We start from the raw sequence: 11656 nt of genomic DNA, 5'->3' as shown, positions 1-11656 counted from the left end.
GACAAGAGCTCCGGGGTACTGGTTAGTTCATCATGTTGTTCCAACTATAGGGTTGCAGATCCCTTTAGCTCCTTGGGTACTTTCTCTAGCTTCTCCATTTTGATTTTTAAGTCCATGCTTTAGCTTTTTGCTCATCTGCAGAATGGTCACACTTGACTGTCATTCCTGTAGTTTCACACTGACACAGCATGAAGTTCGCTGAGGCTTTACGGAGTTTTGCAAATTTCACCATGAAATGCCACAGCAGCTAGTAATCAGGTCATTGACTATGATGCTAATATATTTAGAGAATAGAAGTTTACATTTTTTTAAAAATGCCTTAAATATGATTATGTAGATTTTAAAAATAAATATGAGTACTTTGTTGAAACATTTTTAAATGTAATTTATGTGTTACTTTAAAAAAAGTATTTGGTGTGGTTATGTAACAAGACGGATGGTTGTGCTGTGGGTGGGAGATGGAGAGTGAGAGTAACCAATGTAATGAACATAAAGTCCTGAATAATAAATACATATAAATCAAATTCTACACATAAAACTATTGTTTTGATGGTAGAATCCCAGCAAACTAATAAAGTCTGTAATATATGCTGATAGTTCATGATCAACTTCTTTGATCTTTTACAGAAACAGAAAACAAAGAAAAGAGTGCTTTAATACAGCAGCCAAAACGGGGAGAGGAGGAAGTCTTCGAGCAGGGTAAGCATCCTACCTCTGCAACTAGCCCATAAAAGTATTCCTTATCCAAATAGGCAGCCAAGTTATGAAGTGATAAGATAGTTTAGGTCACTATTTCAGCCTCAGACCATATCTTCACTGTTCTTATATGATACATAATTAATTTATAAATAAGTGGCCATTTATCACACTTAGCCATAAAAGCAAGATTCACTAGTGTAATTGAGTCCCATTTGGCTTTTTTTCTGCCTTTGCTTCAGTTTGTTTGCTATTGCAGTTTTTCCATACAGTTTGTAGAATTGCAAATTAAACTATGAGAAACAAGTATCACACTGCTTCTGAAACCTAGTGAACGTCTCCATTTAAACTCTTAGGTTATTAACGATATGTGAGTTTCAAGCCAAAAGAACTTGAGAATTCAACCTGCCTCTTCTCTGCCCTCAGCTGGACAGGATGGACTACTGCTGTGGCTTCATAGGCTCCTGTTATATTGCCATCTGATGAGTTAAGATGGCATCCTTTTCCCTGTGTCCTGTGTATTAGGACTATTCAAAGCTACAGTGTCATAAACCACATGGACTGGCAGTGAGAAAGTCCACTCCAGAATTTTAGTCCCTTACCAGTTATTTAGAAAATACTGTTTTGTGTCAGGTATTAGAGTATTAAGTCATTGCTGCCTAAATATGATACACGTCTAAATATTAGCTTAATATTTATACAAAGAAATGGCAGTTTAAGACAAAAGAGAAATGGATGTTTTCTAGTCATGGTATGGGGGAGTTTGGACCAAGAATATAGCTCAGTGGGAAAGGTGCTTGTTGAATAAGCCTGAGGGCAGTGTTCACATCTCCACCACTTCCAAAGAAGGCAGCCAGACATGGTGGCCTGTCTGTAATCTCAGAGCTTGAAAATCCAAGACAAGAGATCACCTGCTCAAACTGACTATGGAGAGTAGCCAAATGGCTAAGCTCTTAGTTCAGAAAGCAAACAAACAAACAACAATAACATCAAGATTTGCATCAGTAAATAAAATAGAGATCAACTGAAGAGGATACCTGCATTAACCTCAAGCCTACACACACACACAGAGAGATACACAGACACACACACACAGAGGCATACACACAAATGCAAACACACATACATAAATAAACATCACACACACACACACACACACACACACACACACACACACACACATACAAAAAGGAAACATTGTATTAAAATAAAGTATTAAAAGAAAATAAAGCTTAAGATATTTCTATTTATGTGTTAACTCAAAACCAGGGAGAAAACTGTCCTAAAAAAAAAATCTGTATGTCTGGTTCTTTTTAATTCTAATCACTGCCCCCTTCCAGCACTCCCCCCATCCACACACACAAGGAATAATAGCTAACTTTATGGATTCTGTTGATGTATTTGTTATCAACTCAGGAATAACCACCTAATTACAGATAGTATTACAGAGTTTATTCTAACTATGCTGAAATTTGTCCAAATTTACAATTAATTATTTTGACACTGGACAGTTTGAGTTTATGTCTTTGAAATAACTTGAGCAGTCTTCAAACTCATTCACCAAAGCTAACATACATGTAAATATGTCGGTCGAGACCATCATTTGCAGATATGTAAACTGAGGCAGGATTGTCCTTTCCTTTTGATATTAGTTAGTTGATCAATACTAAAAACTTAAAGACCTTATGAGCAAATCGGTCTTAATTCTAATCACTGGGATCTAGGGAGTGTCAAATATGCATACTGTTGTCTGTTAAAATGCCTTACCACCATATGCTGCCATGTCTCTCCCCTTTCCTTCATGGCATCAAGTCTGAAATGGACCCAGACTCTTGTGAAGTCAAGAGAAGAACTGTCCTACTGTGTATTCTTCTGCTTATAGTCGAAAAACACTGTAAGGAAAGTAATATAACTTGGAGAGAAATATTACTCTGAGTCAGCTGCAGAAAATAAGCTCTGGTGCTCACATGTTGAAACGAGTATATCCATTATCCCCTCCAGCGTTCTGTGAAGTAGTGACCTGCAGAGCCATGTCAATGGCCACTGTAGTCTCTGTGTTAGCCTGCTGGTCACTGGAGACCATCCGCTGAATATTTAAGTGAAGACACAGAAAATATGCGCATTCACACAGACTATCTGATGTACTAATGAGATCAATCTATTTCTTTACAGTGCACAGGCTAAATCTACTCATTAATGAGAGAACGGCCCATTCTTCAAAGAGACATTTGTTTGCACAAAATACCTATTTATTTCATTCCCCAGGAAGTCGTGCTGACCAAATAGCTAGTAAGAGGACTGTAATTATTCAAACAAATGACTCCATGTGTCATAAGTTTTAAAGTAAACCCTTAAAATTAACCCATGACTTTATTTTGTTGTTCAAGCCGAATTTGTGTTCATGCATTCCCCCAAATTGCATTAACTCTTTGAATGTTTTAACCTTCAACAAAAAATAGACCTAAATCATTTCTGCGGTGCTAGCCACAAACCAACAGATATCATCTACATTAGTTCCATAGAAACTAAGTCTCCAAATCTGGTAAGGAGAAGAACAGTCATGAAACAGGAAAACAATGACCTATAACATCAGGGACCTGTGTGCGAAGGCAAGCCTTGTACTGACCACCAAATACAGGTTCTTATGCAAATAATATAGATGATCCAATGTATGTACACAAGAATATACTCAGATAAATACACATGTATACACACATATACATAAACTAGTAATATACTATCTACCCATAAACCACTATATGGAATGTATGTATGCAGCATTCATTGGAAAGCTGATAGGCAGAGAAAGGACATAATATGTAGTAAACACTATGTCTTTTAAAAGGATAAACTTTACTAAGATAAAATACATGGGAAATGCTTATATTCTATTAACTGAAGTTATATATATATATATATATATATATATATATATATATATAGCTACAGGGACTGGGGAGGTGGCTCAGTGGGTAAAGTTCTTCCTATTGCAAACATGAGTGGAGATCTGAATTCAGATCCCAGCACCCACATAAAAAGTGGGTGTGCGGGCATGCATTTGTAATCCTGGCTCTGAATGTGTGGAGAAAGATCCCTAGGGCTTGCTGGTTATCTAGATTAGCCAATCTGATTGAACTCAACAAGCCTTTTAACATGGGTTCATATACTTTGTTTCTTTTCTTTGAAATCTTTTCCCCTAAAAATGGTAACTACTAACTTTGCTCCCAGAACATTAATCTTGACTGAAAATCAGTTGACATCGGAGTCATGTGAAGCTGTGTGGTGTGGTTGGTGTGCTTATTCTTAGCACACTGGCTTTCCACAGCGCCTTTTACTAATGTACCGCAGGCTCTGTCTCAAATGCTGTCATTCCTGAGACACCAAGGAGTCACGCTGACATAATGGTTTTTCTCCTCAAATTGTTTTAGACAACACAACAGTTGAAAACATCATAACAAGTCTACAGGGTAATTTTTTTAATAATGGCTACTTTGAGTTTTTAAATAATGTTCATTATAGATGAAAACTATACAAACTATAAATAAACAAAAGATTGGTATTACAAAGACATGCCTGTATGTAAAATATATATTACACATAGAGTTTAAATATATATTCATATATGTTATATATAATTTTATATTCTTTTAGAAACTATTTTATCTTGCATATTTCCTAAAATAATAAAATCTTTTAGTAAGACAGAATTATCTTTCAATTCTGAGAATCAAACTCGGGTATTGCTAGGTAAGTATTAACTACTAAGGTACATACCCAAACTACAGAAGTCCTTTTTAATGGCTGTATAATTAGATCATACTCCTATTATTGGCTTTTAGATATCTTATTTCTCTGTAGATGAGCTTACATGTGAATAAATTAATTACATGTGTCCCCATACAGGAAGACAGAATATCACCACCCCTTAAAATTATTGTAAGTGAGGAATTGCATACATATGTGAATACAGTAAACTGTGAATGATTACCTGTATTGAGTAAGTACAGTAATAAGTGCACTGGTGTAATAAATACAACACATTTAAAAGTGAGCCATTACAGATGTGTGAATCCACTTCCACTGACTGGGGGTGAAGGGAATGAGAACTAGCCAGCTGTCTGAAAGGAAGCAATGTTGAGATCTTCTGAACAGATGTGCCCACACTCTGAGACCTCTCACATGTCACAGATGACACTTTTGAAAATCTAATGCGTGCTTTCTAAGGTTTTCTTGGTTCATCTTACAGTTGTTTGCTGTACCAGAAGTACCGCCTAAGGTTTCTGTCAACATTATTTAGGCACGAACGCTTACCTGCCTCAAGCAAGAATCTATATAAGTATATTTAGAAGTTTTGGAATTCGGTATCGCTGTCCTTAAAATTCAGAGTACAGATGTCGCTCAGAAATATCTGTTGCTTGTAGCGGTGTGGCTCGTTGCTTTCCACCACTTGAGACAGCGATGAAAGCTCAGATGTACATTCCCAGCACATCTTCATAATGATGCATTTTCCTCTGGACAGCATGTATTTTGCTGCAGAAAGGACCGCAGACATGTTTTATTCAGTTTGCTTAAAACTCTCGTCATTGGAGTCTTTGCCCTCATGTCATCAGTCCTCCCACGCAAAGGTCAGAATGAGCTGCTGTGCTCCCAAGGCAGGGAGAATTTGACAAAACTACAATTTGTAGAGGGAAAACACACCATGACCCCAGACAGTTAAAGGTCATCAGACACCTTCTGTGAAACAGAATAGTTCTGCAGTGGTTTCATGCTAACAAAAAATGAATTACCATTGTCACCACGTTTTATCAAATAAGCAAAAATCAAGGAACAGAGTTGCAAGTTAAAAGCCTAACAGACTTTTAGGCTGGAGAGCTTCCTGAAGTAAGATCTGCTAAAGTGTGTACGACTGAGAGGCACGCAGATGTGGTGGCTGAAATGTATATTTCTTTGCCTTGTTCAGAATAAGTCGTTCCTTTGATCTCCTTACAAAGTACACGTGATTTTAATATCATCTTAGCTGATTCCAAGAACTCTCAACACCATTTGGCCCGATGTTAAATACAATACAGCTCCTGTCTGTGGTCTCATTTGCTAAAATGTATCGGTTTGTTTTGATTGATGAGCTATGCACAAGTCTTTATTTATTGAACTCATCTATCAAATACAATTCTAAATACCTCCAAGCCTCTGGGAAGCTGACTGAATGCTATTTAGAATTGGTTCCCTAATAACAAAATAGTCAGGTGTGAATGATCATTTATCACATGGCTGTGCCTTCCCATAGAGATCTGTATGCATGGAAATCACAAAAGCCTCCTGTTTGATATGTCTCAAATATCTCCTTTAATACGATTCCTTTTACTTGTGAGCTGGACATCATGATCTCATGTTTATTTCTGTGCAGCTAGAGAATAAATATTGGGAGTTAATCACAAGTAAACAATCAATAAACCAAATCATATTTAACCCACAGGGAGTCGGTATGACAGAATCACAAAGCAAAATATTAAACTATCTTTATAAAAAAAACACCTTCTTTTTCCATTCCAAATATCCTTCTCATTAATTAAATATCTAACATGTTATTATTGGCTTGGTTACTTGGCATATCTTGTTGGTGCTTAAATTGCCAGTGAACTACAAATTCTCTTTGTATACCATAGAAATCATGGAGCAGTCTTGTGAGCTGTCAGCTATTTATAATTAACTCTAGTGACTCCTCTGATAAATGGTCATTGACCTACTAAAAAATTACAGAGGTCCTTAGTCAGATTTTACATTCTCTGAATGTTAAGGGCAGTTAGGTTTTTTATCCAATTATTTTTACTTAAAAAAAAAACTCATATAGCAAATTTATTATTTTATTCTCTTCTTTTCCCATTTTGCCTCTTTTATGGTTTTTTTTTTTTCAGATAGATGTCATTCTGTAGCCCCAGAATGGCCTGAAATATATGTAGCACATGCTGATCTAGACCAGTAATCCCCCAGCCTCCACCTGCTGAGTGCTAGGATTTCAGGTGTGAGCCACCACATGCGGTCTTTCTCCCCCCTCCCCCTTCCCCTCCCCTCCATGCCCTTTCATTTATTTTAGTTTATTCTCACTACGTTCTTGGAAGTAAACAAGAGAAATTCCTTTCAAGGAGTAGGGAATAGTCAATGGTTCCTACTAAATAGAAAAATAATCATAACTGTTCCCTTAAGTAGTTAATGCAAGCACACACTTGCAAACAGGGTTTAATCGGTAGTGTTTACCCAGGTGTGCACTGTGCATTCCCGTTTTCTCAGTGCATTAATTGTTACTCTAATTGTGTTTTCCAAATATCAAATGTACCCAGTCAAATTAACATCAGAGACCTACCTGTGCATCTCGTAAGACTCAAAGTGTTAGTGGGTGTAGGAAGAACAACTGAAAATCTCCCAGCAGTATAAAACTATCAAGGAAATAATCTGTTTCTAGTGATACAAAAGCAAAGGGCAACATTTTCCCCTAGTTATTCTCCATTCTAGAATCATTGATTGGGCATGCCCATGATAGGAACTACACTGAACCCTAGGAATATGGTGATGGACAAGAAAAGGGAAGTTATTTCTTCACTGACATTTATGTCTTATCATGTCTACCTTCCCAGTGATAATTTAAAGGTGTAGAAGCCTTTTAGCACTCATGTACAATTTGATCGTGCATGGAAGGTTATGTTGACAGTGGTGAGGAAAACCAAGGAGGAAAGCAAAGTCCTCTTCTACTCTCATAACTAATAACCAGGCATTACCCTTTAGTTCAGTTTTAGGAAATTACTGTTGTGAATATGCACTAATTAGTTTACAAGATTCAGTGGTGATAATAAGAGTTGGTTGTAACAATGAGAAAGTGACTTCACTAAAAAGCAAACCTGGCTTCTGAACTGGGAAGGAAGATCATTTAAAGAAAAAAGAAAAAAAAATTTTTTTAATGCATAGAAATGCTCTATCTATCTGTACACCTGCATACCAGTAGAGGGCATCAGATCTCATTATAGATGGTTGTGAGCCACCATGTGGTTGCTGGGAATTGAACTCAGGACCTCTGGAAGAGCAGATAGTGCTCTTAATCACTGAACTGTGTCTCCAGCCCAAAAAAAAGTAATTTTGATTGGAGACTGGAAGTTTTTTATAGAAAGGGACCCACTACAGGCAAGAGAAAGGACCCTGGATCCAATATGATGAACAGTTTCGATGATGTGTTTATTAGTTTTGTTACTGTAACAGAATGTCCTAAGATATGTAACTCTATTTTTAAAAGAAGGTTATTTTGCTTGCATTCTGGATGCAAGGTAGCCTCCATCTGCTGATAATGGACTTTTTTTTTTTCTATAGAATTCTGAAATGGTATAGGGTAATCTGACAAAATTTCAACCTTATTAACAGTTAACAAAAAAAGAAAAAAAATGTTTGACCTTAAACATTGAAGAGACAGAAGCCTATCCAATCCTCGATAGAATGGAACTCAGTTAAGACTTAAAGTGCTTAACTTCCTATCAGTTGGGCATGATAGAATTGCCTTTAGCTTCCACACCTAGAGTGAGGGAAATAATAATAGCTATGTCACAGGGATGAAATGTGTTAAAAATATGAGGCAGTCAGCAAAGTTATAAGGTCTTGCTAGCCATAAATGCAGTGGCTACTGCTACATGGGTTATAAGCTATTTGTAAGATTGTTATCTGTTAGCCTCAAACATCGTAACAAACAGCTTTCCTATGATTGTCCACAGCTCTCCTAGCATAAATATTAATGACATGCTCTACCTTTCCCAAAGTAGCCCATCTGGGGAAATTAATTATGTGGTTACCTTAGCAGAGCGTCTCAGAATAGAACTAGAGAAAACCACTCAGAAATGCACAGGTTGATGGAGGTGAAGAGAAGGTATCTGTGGACCGAAATGCAGAGACTCTAATGCAGTGAAGCTCTATCAGTCACAAGCCAGCTAGAGTGGAAGGTTCAGCATCGTGATAGGTTTCAAGTCCAGACCAGGATTGGAAGGAATCTCTCAGCATAATGACCAGAGGATCATGGGAATTCCTGATGAGTACTTCCAGTCAGGAAGCAAAAGATGTTCATAAACAGTGTAATTTGGAATTTGTGGTCACTAAAGTGAGACGGGAAAATTCAGTGTTTTGGATTGAGAGAATGATTATGGAAAAATATATATAAATGGAAGAAAGAAAAATAATTCAATTTTAGAGATGTTATGTTTCTAATATCAGGGAAAACACCATCAAATAGAAAGTCTCAGAATATGGGATTTTTTAAAAGATATCAAATAGTGTGTGTGTGTGTGTGTGTGTGTGTGCCCGTGTGTGTGTGCAGGAATATGTCCACATGAGTGCAGATGCTTTTAGAGGTCAGAAGAAGTCAGATTCCCCTGGCACTGGCATTACAGGCATGTGTGAGCGTCCCAGTGTGGTGCTGAGAACTGAACTGAGCTTGTCTGGAGGAACAGTGTTCCCTCTCGTATGCTGAGCATTCTCTCTAGCCCCCCAGAATACAGTTTTATAAATGAGTCTAGTACTAGCAAAACTGCAGATCTAGGTGTGATTTTCCTAGGGATAAGAGCTTTAGCAGCAAATGACTAAGATCACTGGGTATGAGGGGGAAATGTCCAGTATAGACCTTGGGATATGACAACATTCTCATATGTTGTGCAGACAGATGAAAAACTGAAAGCAAAGATGACTGGAGGAAATTTGTATAGAATATCATGAAAAGAGTTTCCAATAAATTGCTACCTGCCTACCACTAACAAGCCACAGGGATTCATTTCCTGTCTTTGAATTCTTGATTAACTCATGCAAAAGTCACACAGTGGTGGAGTAGGAACTGAATATGTCTACCTGCACCTTAGCAAGGGAAGTGGGCAGGAGTAAGGACATGTAAGAGAGGTCCTTTACATCCATGTGGTGCATACTAGCTATTTATTGTCATTTAGTTAGAAGTAAGAACAACTCAAACATGGCTCAGGTATACTAGCCACATGACAAAGGCCTATTAGCCCTGGGTAGGTGGGGGCTCTAGTGTTGACCATTGCAGTTGTACCACATTGTCATTATCATGAAGTTCCTTTGGGTTATGCTGGAATGTTTTCTAGAAGCAGAAAGGTATAAGTGTGTGAGGGTTAGGAGTCTGGGGAATATAGCCAGTGGGCTCTTAAGGAAGTGTGGCTCCACATATCACAAGCAAGGCAGCAGAGGGAGAGCAAATTCAACACCATGTGTCAGAAGGGGAGCACTACCCAGTTTCTTCCCATAAGCACTCAAACCTTCAGTGAGTATGTTTATAGCCTGGAAGGATGGACAGAGCTAGCCATCCAGTATACTTGAGTAGGCATTGTTGCCTCTTCATGTGAATTTTAAAAGACATGTGGATCAATGGAATAGAAGACCCAGAAACAACCTGTACTCTTTAGGGTTTTACTGCTGTGAACAGACTCCATGACCAAGGCAAGTCTTATAAAGGACAGCCTTTAATTGGGTCTGGCTTACAGGTTCAGAGGTTCAGTCCACTATCATCAAGGTGGAAGTATGGCGGTATCTAGGCAGGCATGGTGCAGACAGAGCTGAGAGTTCTGCATCTTCATCTGAAGGCTGCTAGTGGTAGACTGGCTTCTAGGAAGCTAGGACAGAGGTCTTAAAGCCCAAGCCCACAGAGACACACCTACTCCAACAAGGCCACACCTCCAAATAGTGCCACTTTCTAGGCTAAGCATGTGCAAACCATCACACAACCCAACAGTAAAACAAACTACTTATATATGTTTAAATGCTTTTGATCTATGTCTTGAAAGCTTTATATGTGTATACAATCTACTTTAGCATATTTCCTCCAGTTTCTTTCATCTCACTTCCTTTGGGCCCCTTCTTTTTTTTCCACCTCACCCTCCATTACTCATGATTTTTTGAAAGAACCACTGAATCTAATTAGAGTTGTTGACATGGCCATAGGTGTGGTGTTACTAGCTGGAACATGGCCAACATAGCAATGGCTACATCACTGAAGAATGAAATTGCTTCCTCCCTCTGTCCCCATGCCAGTAACTGCCAATAGCTCTTCCTCTATAAATGGGGACCTCATGAGCCCTCCCCAACAAGGTCAACAGTTAGGGTTCAATCTTGGGCAGTAGCCACAGCTGCTCTGAGTTCATGAATGCAGTGGTCATGACCAGGAGATCCTTCCCATTTCAAGCAGCCCTCCCCAGTCTCTGGCTCTCACATCCCATCTTCTTCCTCTTCGGTATTCCTTTGAATCATGGAGCAGGTGCTACAGATGACTCATTTATGGAGAACACTCAGCAGTCACAATTATCAGCCTTTTAGCCAGTTGTGAGTCTCTGTGTTAACCACTGCCCTCTGAAGGCATCACTGACCCGTGAGTGTGGATATGTCCTTGCTCCGTCAGCAGCCTGCATACCACCTTCTGCTCGACCCACCATCTCACCACCCCTCTCCACATAGGGATCCTAGATTCACCACCAACTCCACTAGTTCCCACCGCCCAAGGAGGATTCCTGGCACTCTGAAAGCTAGTGCCAGCTCAGTGACAGCTTGATTGTTCTATGCCACATAATAAAAGTGAATAGTGTCTTCAACAATGGGGTTTTAACATCTCATTATGGTGAGCAACCAAGATCAGGGCAAGAGCATCTATTGCTTTGGAGGGCTTCTGAAAACCTGCCTGACCAACAGTTCATGGGAATGTATCCCTTACCTTGTTCTAGGATTTTTGTTTAGTAATCTATGTCTTCTGGGAGCAGCAGCATCTGCCCATGTGTGGTATCTCATTTCAAGCGCCTTTAAAATTTATGCTTCTTAATTAGTTTACAAAGTACTGAATTTCTCTACAGCTTTTCCATGTGTCCTTAGTTTTTTTTTTTTATTCTAAATCAATCTTTATTAGGTAATTTCCTCAATTACATTTCCAATGCTATCC

General features: G+C 38.5%; 1 protein-coding gene across 13 annotated transcripts in view; it reads left to right on the top strand.

Annotated features, from left to right (window-relative positions):
• Nucleotides 1-11656, top strand: part of Pam (peptidylglycine alpha-amidating monooxygenase) — a 265774-nt gene that overhangs the window by 206519 nt on the left and 47599 nt on the right. For all 13 annotated transcript variants that reach the window (XM_021177118.2, XM_029480198.1, XM_029480182.1 and 10 more), the window contains one exon: nucleotides 628-699. In XM_021177118.2, the coding sequence (XP_021032777.1) occupies nucleotides 628-699 (72 nt within the window). The remainder of the gene's footprint in view (nucleotides 1-627; nucleotides 700-11656) is intronic.

The sequence above is a fragment of the Mus caroli genome, chromosome 1 (assembly GCF_900094665.2).
Source record: "Mus caroli chromosome 1, CAROLI_EIJ_v1.1, whole genome shotgun sequence".
In the NCBI taxonomy this organism is placed as follows: Eukaryota; Metazoa; Chordata; class Mammalia; order Rodentia; family Muridae; genus Mus; species Mus caroli.
This window is presented reverse-complemented; position numbering and strand designations above follow the sequence as displayed.